Source organism: Cololabis saira, chromosome 14 (genome assembly GCF_033807715.1).
Source record: "Cololabis saira isolate AMF1-May2022 chromosome 14, fColSai1.1, whole genome shotgun sequence".
In the NCBI taxonomy this organism is placed as follows: Eukaryota; Metazoa; Chordata; class Actinopteri; order Beloniformes; family Belonidae; genus Cololabis; species Cololabis saira.
The window spans coordinates 5,012,672-5,028,385 of NC_084600.1; the positions used below are offsets into that span (position 1 = coordinate 5,012,672).

Sequence of the window (15,714 nt, forward strand, 5' to 3'; positions counted from 1 at the left end):
CCAACCACGTCAGAGGACTCATTTTAACAGGCCGGTGTCAGGAGTAAAATTAACCGTCATCGCCGACCGTGGAGCGGGTTGGGCTCTCAGGGTCACAGGATTGAAACGGATCGTGAAAACACCAGCAGGCCTGCCTGTCTGGCTGAGACGCTGATGAGCAACGCAATGGAAGCGGCCATAAAAGACCAAAAAAGAAAAAAGAAGAAGGGTGACCTCTGTTCCCAGAATGGATCTGACGTAATGCCGGGGTCTCTGCAGTGGGATCAGAGTGAGGTCACGTTACCGGGTTACAGGACATGCTTCACATTCCTGCAAATGTGCAGTTCTCCCTCATCAAGATAGAGATACAGTAAAGTGTCAGTGAGAGTCTCAGATTTCAGCTTCCGCCCCAGAGGGAGTGAAAAACAAAAAGTAGTGGGTGAAAACTGGACTGAACTTAGTCCATCACTGTCAATAAAACACCTCCTGGCCAGACACAGGTCAGAACCAGAAGCATGAATCATTCTTGAAGAGAGTGCAACAGTTACGGCTGCATCCTCTATGTCATTTTACAGTTTGGTAACAAGTGTGCAACTGTTTTTGCAGGACAAAGTAGAAGCATTTTTAAATGAGTCAGATATGCACGGTGGCCCCTGGGTCTATTTTTGTGCAATTTCACTGTCAGTTTCCACTCGCATGACGATAAATGTCAGAAGCGGAAGCTGAGTAAATTATTCACAGCTGTTTTCTTATCAGCCTTTACAATAAAGAGGAGCTACTTCTCTCTATAGTTCATCTCCAGATGTTCACATCTTATAGATTTGTCTGGGGGAATGACAACAGGGCTGAAAGGAATGTGTTGCAATACTGAAAAAAAGAGGAAAAAGTGGTGATTTCACTTTTCTCTTCAGTGTTTTAGTTTTGAATAAAAGCGTTACTGCTGTTTACCAGCAGGGGGCGCAGTTGATTAACTTTACCGTGGCTCTGAAAACGTCAAACTTGAAATTCCAATAACGCCTTGATTTTATTGCTTGTTCAGTTCCTTTTTATTATCAAGAAATTACCCTCCTGTCGTGCATTTTCTCTTATCTCCCAGAAAATGATTAATTTTTTCTTTTAGTTCTTTAACAGACTTCTTTATCTTCCTACTTGGGTCACCAAGACACACATTATGACCCGTTATGACCCAATATTGCATGTCTGCTGTTAGGTAATAAAGGTTCTGATTGTCAGCCCAAAGTGTACCCAGAGAGCACTCGTAAGGACAAAGCTTGATTTTGCAAATATCTGGAAAGTGATCCGGCTCTGAACCAAAATGGAAGTGATGTTCCTGCGTTCAGGTCCAAGTCCCAGACAAGTTTCCTGGATGTCATCCTTGATCATGCACAGTAACCTCGCTGGCAAACATACTAACAGCATCATCAATCGTAATGAATGGAGCAGGAGGGCAATAAAGTTGTTACATAGTCAGTGCTAGTTCATGTGTTTGTATCTTCTAGACTGGATTACTGTAATGTGTTATTAGCAGGATGTCCAAGTAATTTGCTGAATAGGCTCCAGCTGATCCAAAATGCAGCAGCACGAGTACTGACAGGAATCAGCAGGAGAGACCACGTCTCTACAGTGTTAGCGTCGCTCCATTGGCTACCCGTAAAATTCAGAATCCAATTAAAAATTGTATTACTTGCATATAACGCCCAAAATGGCTTAGCTCCGCATTATTTGCAAGACCTGATAGTGCCTTATGTTCCTGGCAGAGCTCTCTGTTCTCAGAGTGCAGGTTTACTCGTAGTTCCTAGAGTATCCAAATGTAGATTGGATGGCGGGCGTTCTGCTATCAGGCACCACTACTATGGAACCAACTTCCAATCTGGGTTAAGGAGGCTGACACCACCTCCACCTTTAAAACTAAACTTAAAACCTTTCTGTTTAGTAAAGCCTATAGTTAGTGTTTAGTAAACCTCTAGCTGGTGTTGGTTAATCTCTAGGTAGTGTAAACTCTAGTGTGTTAGAGTTGCTCCTGTAGTTTCTTGTGCTGGCCCCACTTCTCTTCTCTTTTTTCTCTTTTGTACATGGTGCAGCATCCTCTGCCGGTGGCGAAGAGCATCTCTGAATGCAAAACACCGGATCCTGCAGCGTGGGAGTGAGGGGGGCAGGGTAACGGCCCGGGCAGGCGGGGGAGAGATTTGTCCCTCAAGACTCCTCTCCCTGGCCCTGCCCCTTCTCAACCTTTCCCCGACCCTGCACCCTAACCTGGGGCTTGCTGATTGGGCCGGAGCTTCGGGAGCTGCGTGCTAGCCTGCTGTCCCCACCCCTGGTCATCCCGTTGCTGCTTCCACCTGCCTGCGGTCCCCACCCCCGGTCATCCCGTTGCTGCTTCCACCTGCCTGCGGTCCCCACCCCTGGTCATCCCACTGCTGCTTCCACCTGCCTGCTGTTCAATTCAATTCAATTCAATTCAATTTTATTTATATAGCGTCTAATACAACAGAGTTGTCTCTAGACGCTTTCCAGAGACCCATACCCAGAACATGACCCCCGAGCAGTTATTACATAAACAATGGCAGGTAAAAACTCCCCTAGTGGGAGAAAAACCTTAAGCCAAACAGTGGCAAGGAAAAACTCCCCTTTAGGAGGGAAGAAACCTTGAGCAGGACCAGGCTCATAAGGGGGGACCCTCCTGCCGAGGGCCAGACTGGTGGGTCAGGGACGGCAACAGCACAGCAGGCAGGTGGAAGCAGCAACGGGATGACCAGGGGTGGGGACCGCAGGCCAGCACGCAGCTCCCGAAGCTCCGGCCCAATCAGCAAGTCCCAGGTTGGGGTGCAGGGTCAGGGAAAGACTTGTGCTCCGTAATGCAAGCTACAAGCCACCCACGACCACCTGCAGAGAGAGAAAAGGGAGGATTCTGCTGTGCTGTTGACGTCCCCGATCCCCCAGTCTGGCCTTCGGCAGGAGGGTCCCCCCTTATGATTCAGGTCCTGCTCAAGGTTTCTTCCGTCCTAAAGGGGAGTTTTTCTTGTCACTGTTTGGCTTAAGGTTTTTCTCCCACTAGGGGAGTTTTTACCTGCCATTGTTTATGTAATAATTGCTTGGGGGTTTATGTTTATGTTCTGGGTCTCTGGAAAGCGTCTAGAAACAACTTTTGTTGTATTAGACGCTATATAAATAAAATTGAAATGAATTGAATTGAATTGAGTGTTATTCTTTGTTCAAATGGGTTGATGTATTATATACTTGTTCAGTCTGCTAAACCTCAGTTTGTGGACGTAGATGACCATGTGTGGAGAACTGTGAGCGTTTTATGTTTATCTGGGATCTCATGGTGCTGTCTCAGTGCTGCATCCGCCAGCTGTGCCGTTACCTCAAGTATATTTTCCAAGACTTAGATTCACTGCTTAACCTCATTGTGAAGCTGAATGTTGGAGAAAGTTAAAATGATACCACTTGGTGCTTTGGGTCAGCTTGTTTCTATACAAACCTCTATCCACGTCCATTGTATCCCCATCATTTTGGCATTGTCACTGCAAGTTATCAAAATGTTAGTAAACAGTTGAATGAACAGTCATGGGGAGATTCTGTGCTCAACGAGACAACGAGACATGCCTTTATATGTGCTGTTATCATGACGGGCTGGTCTTTACTTGGATGTTTGGAGGCAGGAAAGCTGTGATCCGACATGGTGGAAAAACGTCTGACTGCCAAAGTAAAGTAGGTTTCTGGCTTTGCTGTCTGTCGGTGGAAAGACAAAATGAAATACTGAAGAGAAGAAGTTGAAAAGCCAGAAAAAGTTGGAACCATATTAAGAAAAAAATACAAAAAGCAGGACAGGGATATTATTAAAATTTACAGTAGTGTCTTTGCAGACAGTTTGAACCCGTGCCCCTTTTTCAGTTTATTTCATTGTCATGTGCATGCAGTTTTTTGCATCTGCGCAATTTTCTTTGGACAAAAAAATTGAGCCAGATTTCCATTTCTTCTCAAAGTTGGTAAAATCCTCTGACGTTGAGCATACCAAGGGACTTTTGCTTTTTTGCATGTCAATAATCATTTTATCCAATTCATTGTGCAAAAAACATGTGCAACAGTGATGTGTCTTAAAGTGTATCAATGCAGGGTACAACTTGTTTAATCCTCCACACAGGAGAGATCAGGACTGCAGGCAGGCCGGTCCTGCACCAGCATCCTCCTCTTCCTCAGCCAGGACTGTCACGTTTGCAGATTGTGGTTTCGTATTGTTGTGTTACAAAAAAGAATGAAAAGGATGCATGGATGTCATCTTGAAGGCAGCATATAGTGCTTTAACATCTCATTGCAGATTTCTGCATTTATGCTGCTATCACAGAACTGTAGATGATATTAACCAACGAGCACCATCATTCATCTGTAGCTGATCTACAAGGATCAGCAGCCCTTCTTTTTTGTTCCTTTAACCTTTAAAGAAATTGGCAGACGTGCTTTTAAGTTTAAAGCCCCATCAGACTGGAACAACTTACCCATTAATATAAGAAAACTTAATTTGTTACATCTCTTTAAAAACTCACTATATTCCAACCTCAATAATTGGAGCTTAACAAGCGAATTTCGGGAGCAGAACCACGCCTCAACCACGCCTCCTCCGACACCACGCCTCTTCCGGCAAACCTTCAAATACCAGCCTAACCCGCAGTTTCTCTTTGCTCTCGTCTCTGCAGCACGTTCGCTCTCGTTCTCCGAACCAGAACCGCAAGCACGACAACACTACTACACGCTCGTATCTCAGATCGTTACTCACCCACTCAGGCATGGATCTCGTGTCATTATCGCCATCGGATGACGACTTGTTTGCAGGGGATCATCAGCAAACACCAGCTGATCAAGATCCGGAGGAGAAAAAACTTTCAGCCGTGCCATGCCGGAAGCGCCGCAGGTGCGCAATCCACCGGTCCCGGCGTCGCCACGCTCCGGCGGGGTCCACCCCCGGCACCTACAACAGCTAACTCAGCCGGGGTTACTAGCACCGGGATGCTAGGCCCCCCCAGCCCACCCCCAGCACCTACAACAGCTAACCTGTGATCTGTGCACAGATCAACCAGCTGATCTGTGCGCAAACAAACCTACAACAGTAAAGGTTCGGGGCCGGGGTAACTAGCACCGGGTTGCTAGCCCCCCCCAGCCCACCCCCAGCACCTACAACAGCTAACTCAGCCGGGGCCGCTAGCACCGGGATGCTAGCACCCCCCTCAGCCCACCCGCGGCACCTACAACAGCTAAGTCAGCGGTGTTACTAGCACCGGGATGCTAGCACACCCCGCCATGTTTGGGAGGAGGCAAACTCCTCAGCCGCCGCCGTGCCCGAAACACCGCTCTCCCGAGCCCGACAGCCGCCCAGAAACTTCTGTCTCTTCAGTCGTCCACATTCCACCCGGTTCATCCCTTCTGAACATCCGGCATCACTGCAGCTCACCGTCTTCCAGCCTTTCCAGCCCACCTCCGCCATCGGAGGGAAGAGGACGCGGACAATCCGGATCAGCCCATAGCCGTCGTCGCAAGTCAGATTTCCACCCACACCAGCAATCTCCTCCCTCCCCAAGGTCCTTGGCACCGGGATGCCACTACAGCAGCTAGATCCGGCTGGGGTTTCTGGCACCGGGATGCCACTACAGCAGCTAGATCCGGCTGGGGTTTCTGGCACCGAGATGCCACTGCCCCCCCCAGCCCACCTCCACCAACTACAGCAGCTAGATCCGGCTGGGGTTTCTGGCACCGGGATGCCACTGCCCCCCTTAGCCCACCTCCACCAACTACAGCAGCTAGATCCAGCCAGGGTTTCTGGCACCGGGATGCCACTGCCCCCCTCAGCCCACCTCCAGCACCTAATCCACCTCCACCACCTACAACAGCTAACTTCAGCCGGGGTTACTGGCACCGGGATGACACTGCCCCCCTCAGCCCACCTCCACCAACTACAGCCGCTAGATCCGGCCAGGGTTTCTGGCACCCTCTCTCATCGCCACCCGCTTCCGGGCTGGTGTACTTCAGCGTCCGCTGGCGAGGTGCATACTACTTGCAGTCAGGCTCACCTTCGGCTGCAAGAGCAGCCCCTAACTTTTCGACACCTTCAGAGGCCCTCTGCTGGATCCTCTCCAACAACCATGGCATTCCTTCCTCGTCCATCTCTTGAACGATTCCTCATCGTTACCCCTCTCTCATCGCCACCCGCTTCTGGCCTGGTCACCCTGACTTCCGTTTTCTCCGAACTCGGGGTTCCATTGTCCGCTGAGAAAACGGTGGGCCCCTCCACCTCCCTCGAATTCCTCGGTATCACTCTCGATACGGATCTGTTTCAGGCTTCTCTTCCAACCTCAAAGCTCAACCGAATCGGTCTTCTTATTTATCGGTCTTCTTATTTCCTCTTAGCCCCAGGCTGCACCAAACGCCAACTCCTCTCCCTCCTGGGCCACCTCAATTTTGCCATGCGCATTATTCCCCAAGGGCGGGCCTTCATCTCCCACTTGCCGTCCATCGCTTCCGCTGTTCCATCTCTCTTGTCTCCCATCTCCCCAGACAACTCGAGCCGTGCCGAGCTTCGTTGTGGCTCAACATCCTTGCCACCTGGAAGGGGATCACTTTCTTCATGATGACCAACTGGCTCACCCCCACGACATCAATCCATACACTGATGCTGCTCCTTCAATCGGTTTTGGGGGCTTTCACGATGGTAGATGGTTTGCAGCAGGATGGCCCTCAGAGCGTGCAAACGAATACCACAACGTATCGACCAAACCATAGATCATCATCGCCATTGCCATCATCATTTGCATCGTCATCGTCTTCGCCATCGTCATCGCCTTCGTCATCGCCATCATCTTCATCGCCATCATCATCATCGCCATCATCATTCATCGCCATCATCATTCATCGCCATCATCATCGGCATCGTCATCGCCATCGTCATTGCCATCATCATTGGCATCGTCATCGGCATCGTCATCGTTATCGCCTTCGTCTTCGCCTTCGTCTTCGCCTTTGTCTTCGCCTTCGTCTTCGCCTTCGTCTTCGTCTTCGCCTTCGTCATCGTCATTGCCACCGTCATCGTCATCGCCATCATCATCATCGTCATCGCCATCATCATCGCCATCATCATTCATCGCCATCATCATCGCCATCTTCTTCGCCACCATCATCGCCATCATCTTCATATCGAAAAGTATCGACATAATTAATAAAGGACGCTCCAACTCCACATCCATCATTCTGTTCATGCGCCGTCTAGTCTGGCACTCAGCCATACATCAATTTATCCTCCATGCAGCACATGTCCCCGGTCACTCCACCACCATCACCGACTCTCTTTCTCTTTTCTCATCCCCGAAGACCAATCTCTCCTGAATACTTCGAGACCCTAGCCAACCACTTGTCTTTCCGGAAAACACAGAGCACATCTTCGACAGATCCTCGCGTCCGAGTCAGGACAGTCGTCACCAGTTCTGGTTTCACCATCGCTTCCGTCATATACTCTCCTTATCTGGCATCTCCCCAACGCACTACTCCGGTCACTCCTTAGGATCGGAGCCGCCACTCCAGCCTCCCGCTACGTATCCCAGAGCACCTCATACAGCTCATGATGGTCCTCCCAACTATCATCGCTACATTCGCTCAGATCTTAGCGACCTCAGATCCGCTCAGTCTCATCTCCTTAAATAATCCACGGTTTTGGGGGTTCGTCGTTGCCCGGGCGCCGCGGCAGATTCCCTACCAGCTTCCCCACAACGCATCGACCAATCCATAGATCATCATCATCGTCATTGTCATCGTCATCGCCATTATCATCACCATCGTCATCGTTATCATCTTCGTATCAATAAATCATTTAAACATATCCTGTTGATGGCGTGGTCCTTGCTAGTGAAACCATGTAGTTGCTTTTAGTGCAGTTACGGAGCGTGGGTCTCAGTACAGAGGGGGCGGAGCATTCTCGATGGGCCCTTATGATAGTCATTTTAACGTTCAACAACACCTCATCCTACCCATCAAACAACATTTATTCTCACTTTTATTGAGCCAAGCCTATAGGCCTATGCTGCAGAAAGCAGAGTAAAGTCACAAACTTGTTCAGAAAAACACACACGCACGCGCACACACACACACACACACACGCACACACACGCGCACACACACGCGCACACACACGCGCACACACACGCGCACACACACGCGCACACACACGCGCACACACGCACACACACACACACACACACACACACACACACACACACGCGCGCACACACACACACACACACACACACACACACACACACACACAGGTCTGACAGCTGTCAATCACACGGCGCTGAAAACTCAGATAGTCACGGACTGACTCAGTTCCATCTTTGATACACTTAAATACAAGAAAACATAACCGGTCTAAAATTACACAATCTATTTAGATAGATATAGACACAGCGGTCTATTAACATCATTTCTGATTCTAGAACAGAGAATAGACTCTAGTCTAGTTGACAACAACACAAAGCTCATTCAAATAGGCAGCTGGTCAAAGCTACCACAACATTCTGATAAAGAAACTATTTATGAAGGTTACACTGACTCACCAATGGCAGTTGACTGTTCCATAAAACTTTGTACATGCTTAGTCCTCTTTTAAAGTTTAGCGCTCGTCTCCTTCATGGCAGCAAATTTGCCGAGTCGGCGAATTGGCTGTAACTGTTAAGGCTGATTTATGGTTCTGCGTTACACCAACGCAGCGCCTACGGCGTGGGGTACGCGGCGATGCGCACGTACGTTGCGCACATACGTTGCGCGTCGCCGCGTACCCTACGCCGTAGGCTCTGCGTTGATTTAACGCAGAACCATTATTCAGGCTTTACAGCCAATCAGCGTTGGCTCACAGCCCTGATGCGTTCAGGACAGTTGTAAAGTAAGAATTAGTTTACACTGGCCGCACAATCCACATTTTATCGTAATTATAGCCTACAATTTAGGATTATATTTGAAGGTATCTTTTTTTTGTTTTTTTTGTGTTTCAGTCATAGTGACATGTACCGTCCTTTTTGCTCAGGAGTCAATATAAGTAATATAAGTTGTAAAAACAATATCCCATGCACACTCACACACACTTATTTTTTTGTCTTTATTCTTTATTATTTATATATTGCATTATTAGTTTGCCATCACTTTTGTGTAGTTATACTTTTTGTTTTTCTATGTTAATCTTGTGTTCTTTATAACACATGAAATTTTAATATCTTCGGTGGAGGCTTCAAATAAGCCCATAGGGTTTTTTGCCTCTTCCTGCACCTACAGTATTTATATTTGATATTTCCTGTATATTTTTCAAAACTGTGCAAAACAATAAACTAAACTAAACTAAACTAGGTAAAATCATGAAAAGACACGAGGCAGAGCTGAAGATGCTTAGCTTCTCTGTGGGAGTGAGGAGGAGGGACAAGATTGGGAACGAGCACATCAGAAGGACAGCGGTTGTCTGTTTGGGAGACAAAGTTAGAGAGGTGAAGGAGATGAAGGAGGTTTGGACATGTTTGGACATGTTGGAGGAGGGGCAGAGGGATATATGGATAAAAGGATGTTCGTGATGGAGCTACCAGGCAGGCAGAAAAGAAAGAGACCAAAGAGGAGATTTATGGATGTTGGTGTGAGAGTAGAAGAGTCAGAGGACATGGGTCAGATGGAAGAGGATGATTTGCTAAAAAGGGAAGATATTAAAAGTAAAGGTGGAGGGAAGTTTAAGGTCCAGAGGACTGTAGCCAACCTGCCTGGACGTGGCCGCAAGAAGAAAATTGATGAGATCGACTACACAAATGGAGGCCAGAACAACCTCCACAGAGATTCAAGCTGGATCTCTAGTTAAGGTGAACCTGCTGTATGTTTGTTCACAGCTGCAAAAATGAAGCATTCAAAGAAAAGAAGCCTGAACCCTTTTAATCCCGTGAAAGCCGGAGCCGTTTGCTCCTGAGGAGTAGACAAAGATAACTTATTACGATGCAGAAGTCTCATTGAGAGTTAGAGATAATCACATGGTTGCAGCAAACGGCCTTAAAAGGTTGTATAACAAAATATCACGTTTTTGTCCAGACATGTTTCATTACTTTTTCAAATTCAAAAGAAATGTATGATTTTCATTACTTCATTTTTAAATAAATTATTATTTAGTATAACTTGTGTCAGTTTCAAGCTGTTAGAGTGACCATTGAGAATTATTCCCTTCTTTCCATTGAAGGGTCCCAATACATGTGTCCATGTCTGTATATTCCTACTGTTTTATTACAGTCCTGTTTTGCTATCTAGTTTTTTTTCTTTTTAAACTTTAACTTGGCCTGTCATACCCAGAATAATGTATGTGTCAAGATGAGAATCGTGCGTGTGTTTACTAATCCGAGAGCAGGGGGACAATGGTGTTAGGGATGAAATTAGCCTACAGATGGGTTACAACATCCAATTAACAGCTTCTTGATGATAATAAAACATCCTGGTTGCGTGGGCTTACAGTAGCACCGATTTCGATTAAGGCCTCTTTCTTTAAATACACTTGTGGTTTTAAATCTTTTTATATTTTCACGGTTAGTTCAGAAGATGGTGCCGTTTAAGGAGCGCTTCTATTTTGAAAATATTGTGTCGATACTATGTTCCCTATGACAGTAAACACTGAACTCACTTTAACTGTCTTGGAGAGAGTTAAAGATAAATCAAATGCAGTAATCTGCCCGATCTCGTGCACTTATTGTGTATCATCACTAAACATTGCAAGTATGTGTACAAATTTGAATTTTTAAAGTTTACAGAAAGTAAAAAAAAAGTCAGAAAGTCCAAGAAGTCAGTTTTCCATTCTCACAATACATCAAAAGACAACCTTACTCTGTTTAAAACAGGGATGAAAGTAGGAATTTAGCCACTCAGCTGTCAGTGCAACACACATGTCTGTACATGATTATAAACTGGTTAAATCCAGTTGTTGAACTATCCTCCCACATATTAAAACTTCTACACAAACAGGTGACTTCCTGTAAATGACCGTTTTGCATGCAACACCAGGACGGATGGAGACAGATGGAGAAACGAGCAACCGACCACATGCTGCATTCTGCTTTACAGGAGGAAGTGGCTCTGCTAAACACGAGCTATTTTCACACAAGCACCTCAAACACATCCTGCACGCGTCGATGACACATGTGTGATTCTGAGCAAAACAAGAAACAAATAAAAGTCGGAGAGGGTAAAGCAGTAGTGCTGCTGGGTAAAATCGAAAAGCTCAATTTATCATTTGTAAATGGAAGATAATAACTTATAACACTAAAAGGTAAAACACAAACTGTACGCTTTTTAAAAAACATTTTAGTCATATTATAATAATATTTTTTTTTTATCTAGCTGCACAGTAAATGTACAGAAAAGTATTAGGGCCATGTAGGAGAAAAAATATTTGAGAGGGGAAGATTTTTTTTTACTGTGCAGTTCGAGAAAAAAGTCGAAATGTCGAGAAAAAAGTTGAAATGTCGAGATAAATGTTGAAATACAATTTCAAGAATAAAGTCGAAATTTGGTGAAAAAAGGCGAAATTTCGTGAATAAAGTCGAAATTTCGTGAATAATGTCGAAATTTCGTGAATAATGTCGGCATTTCAAGAATTAAGTTGAAATATATTTCTACTTTTTTCTCGAAATTGTACTTCAACATTAATCTCGACATTTCGACTTTTTTCTCGACATTTCGACTTTATTCTTGAAATTGTACTTCAACATTATATTAATCTCAACATTTCGACTTTCTTCTCAACATTTCGACTTTTTTCTCGACATTTCGACTTTTCTTTCGACATTTCGACTTTTTTCTCGAAGTGCATAATGAAAAAAAAAATCTTCCTCCTCTAAATTATTATTTTTATTTTTCTCCTGCGTGGCCCTTGGCGTGGCTCTTCCGTAGTAAATGTGTCCCGTGATGAAGCAATAACAAATGCAACCTCAGGACTGTCATGCACTGCCCTAGTCCGCCACCAGAGGGAGCCAGAGCTGTAACTGGTCGGGAACCAGACAGAACCTAGACCTCAGTCTCCTCCCACTGTCCGAGCCCAGGCCTCTGCTCAAAGATCGTCTCTGCAGGGAGTGATGCTGTAACACGTTACAGCAGGCTGGCAACCTGCAGCACTTCTCACTTCATCACAATGTTCTGCTTGTAGATCTTGTTTGAATGTATCCAAAATGATTTGAATTCATTGAAATAAGACCAAACCAACAACATCATATATTACATTGTTCACGGACACGAATGTCCATTGCTTCCATCCCCCCAACACACACACACACACACACACACACACACACACACACACACACACACACACACACACACACACACACACACACACACACACACACACACACACACAGATACCTGCACTACACATTGTTTGGTTTGAAGTTCAAAATACATTTTAGTGTCCCTACTGGCGTGTGTTCATGTTTCTCTGCCAGACATGTCAATATATTTTTCATAACTTCATAACTTCATTTTTGATTTAAACATTATTTAAATCAAAAATGTGCCTACATTTTAAAAGCTGTAACAACAGGACTAACCAAGTGTGATAGGCTCGTTCACCCTGAATAAGTGGGTGTAGAAATAGGATGGATGGATAGATCGATGGTAGTCTGTAAAACCATCTATCCATCTGAAACATCTCATTACTATCATATGATTTGATGTGGATTTTAATTGAGAAATGTTTTTATATGGCTTCATTAACTTTTGGACGCCCAGTTGATGTCTTTTTACATATAGCCTCCAGTTGGTTACTTTTGTTTATTTTTTATGGGGTTTTGCAAAAATATGATTACAAATTCAATCCAACTCTTTATTCCTGTCAATGTAAATACTGTACAGTACGATGGAGTATTAGGGCCAAACTAAAACAAAAAAAAAAAAAAATGAAAATTACGAGAATAAAGTCGTAATATTTTGAGAATAAAGTCGTAATATTACGAGAATAAAGTTGTAATATTAAATATATTATAAATATACAAATATAACTTCATAAGATGCACAATATTGCTCATTTTAACACAGAGAGAAGATGCTCTTCCTGTTAGAGTTCTCATAAATTATATTCTCATATTACGACTTTATTCTCATAAATTACGACTTTATTCTCGTAATGTTACGGCTTTGTTCTCGTAATATTACTTTATTCTCATAATATTACGACTTTATTCTCATAATATTACGATTTTATTCTATTACGACTTTATTCTCGCAACAATATGACTTTATTTTCGTAATTTTACGACTTTATTCTCAAAATATTATGACTTTAATCTCATAATTTCCCATTTTTTGTTGTTGTCTCAGTTTGGCCCTAATACTCCGTCGTAGTGATGTAAGCTATTTAAAAGTAAAATCCCCCCAACAGTCTCTCGAAATGAGAACAGAGTGAGTCATCTCGATCCTTTCCTCGTATTAAAGCTCTGAAGCCGCTCGCTTGGCTCCGCCCCCATACGCCCCGTCTCTCCGAGTGCGGGCCTCTCACTGGTCGACACAGCTGCCCGTCAGGAGATTATCCGCGTCGGGGTAGGCTGGCTACAGTGTACGGCGCCGGCCTGCGTGGGGGCGGCGCTGGCGGGAGTGGGGCTTCACGAGAGACCAGTGCTGCTGGAGGCGCCCAGTCCACGGACAACCCCTACTACACGAGTCCCACTTTGGTTTATCTTGCCCCGCAGCCTTCGTCCCGCCTCGCCTGTAACTGCTGTAACTGTGTCCGCCCGCTGCAGGATGAGCTGGTCGAGGGGAACGCCGCCCCGGTGTACCTGAGCAAGTGGACACCTTCTCCTCGGAGCCCCTGTGAGCGCTTTATCTGCGATGACCTGGTGTTGCGTTTAATTGGATGCAGCGCTGACACGCTCGAGCAGCGGGTTTATAGCCGGTCCTGCAGCAGCAGAGGGTTCTCCTCTCCTCCTCTCCTCGGAGCTCCAGGTCCCCCCAGGTTCCCCCAGGCCGGTGTCTGTAGGGCAGGGCAGAGATGGGGCTCCCCGCCCTGGAGTTCAGCGACTGCTACCTGGACAGCCCGCAGTTCCGGGAGAGGCTGAAGTCCCACGAGCTGGAGCTGGATAAGACCAGCAAGTTCATCAAGGAGCTGATCAAGGACGGGAAGGCGCTGATCCAGGCGCTCAAAGGTGAGAGGAGACCGGTTAAATAAAACATCCATGGTGGAGACACAGGTGGTCCGGGGGGAGGAGGGATGTTCTAGTTTAGTTTCAATGTGTTATGATAGAAAAAACCATGTATACGTACATATGTAGGCTATGTATGTATGTATGTATGTATGTATGTATGTATGTATGTATGTGTGTGCAGCCTTACCAGTTCAAGTGTGTTTAAAAGTGTGTGTGTATGGTGTGTGTGCATATGCAGCCTTGTCAATCCAGGTGTGTTTAAAATTGTGTGTGTATGTATGTACAGGACTGTCTCAGAAAATTAGAATATTGTGATAAAGTCCTTTATTTTCTGTAATGCAAAAATGTCATACATTCTGGATTCATTACAAATCAACTGAAATATTACAAGCCTTTTATTATTTTAATATTGCTGATCATGGTTTACAGCTTAAGAAAACTCAAATATCCTATCTCAAAAAATTAGAATATTCTGGGAATCTTAATCTTAAACTGTAAACCATAATCAGCAACATTAAAATAATAAAAGGCTTGCAATATTTTAGTTGATTGAGTCCAGAATGTATGACATTTTTTTTATTGCATTACCCAGAAAATAAAGAACTTTATCACAATATTCTAATTTTCTGAGACAGTCCTGTGTGTATGTGTTTAAAAGTGACACTGCGGTGTGTGTGTGTGTGTGTGTGTGTGTGTGTGTGTGTGTGTGTGTGTGTGTGTGTGTGTGTGTGTGTGAGTGAGGAGAGTGTGTGTGTGTGTGTGTGTGTGTGTGTGTGTGTGTGTGTGTGTGTGTGAACTGGGATGGTGATTCTGATTCTCCTCATCACCTTGATTCCTCCCCGTTTACATCATGAGACATTCTTTAGTATTTCTTCCACATTAATAACTGCTTTCATTCATGTGAAAGTGCTTCAGGCTCTGCTGATCACATTTAATGGCAAATATTTGACACCACTTCTGCTTGTCTGGTGTTTGATTTGCATGAATGAATATCAACTATCTATAAACATGTCCTGAACACTTGAGACAGATGTGCAGCCGTAAGATCCTCCTATAGTTCACATCTCCAGCTGTCACTTCTTTTAATTGTGAATATTCACAGTTCTGTTATATTGTAGCAAGACAGGATTTAAAGTTTTCAGCAAGGTTAGATGTTCCCCCAGCAGTGCTTGGAAAAGAAGTATAAAACATGTGTGATCTGGAAACGGCTAGATGAGCTCCATCTGCTGAGGGAGATTGCATGAGATGATCAATAAAAGATAGGATCATGTTGTTACACCAGAGGGAAGCTGTTCTCTGTCTATTATTACATGTATTACATGTGTAATTTGGTGTCGGTGCTTCATCAGACGTCTCCATCCTGACCTCAGATCATCCTCATAGCTGCTATAGTTCCTGCTCTGTGAGTCCATGTGTGTCTACATGTGTGATGTAACAGAGGCTCCGGTAGCATGTTGATGCAGCGTGGACTTGTGTGCTCACCTTGAAGCCAGTTGCATCATGCAAACATGATACGACTCGTCCAAGTGCAGTCTAAAGACGTGCACATCTT

The 15,714-nt window shown here is 45.1% G+C and overlaps 1 protein-coding gene across 1 annotated transcript in view; it reads left to right on the forward strand.

The window, feature by feature from the left end:
• Positions 1-13,598: 13,598 nt before the first annotated feature.
• The window catches only part of LOC133459484 (rho GTPase-activating protein 26-like), a 165,390-nt gene continuing 163,274 nt past the window's right edge, over positions 13,599-15,714 (forward strand). Inside the window, exon 1 of the mRNA XM_061739459.1 lies at positions 13,599-14,162. Within this exon, the coding sequence (XP_061595443.1) occupies positions 14,009-14,162 (154 nt within the window). The 5' untranslated portion in view covers positions 13,599-14,008. The remainder of the gene's footprint in view (positions 14,163-15,714) is intronic.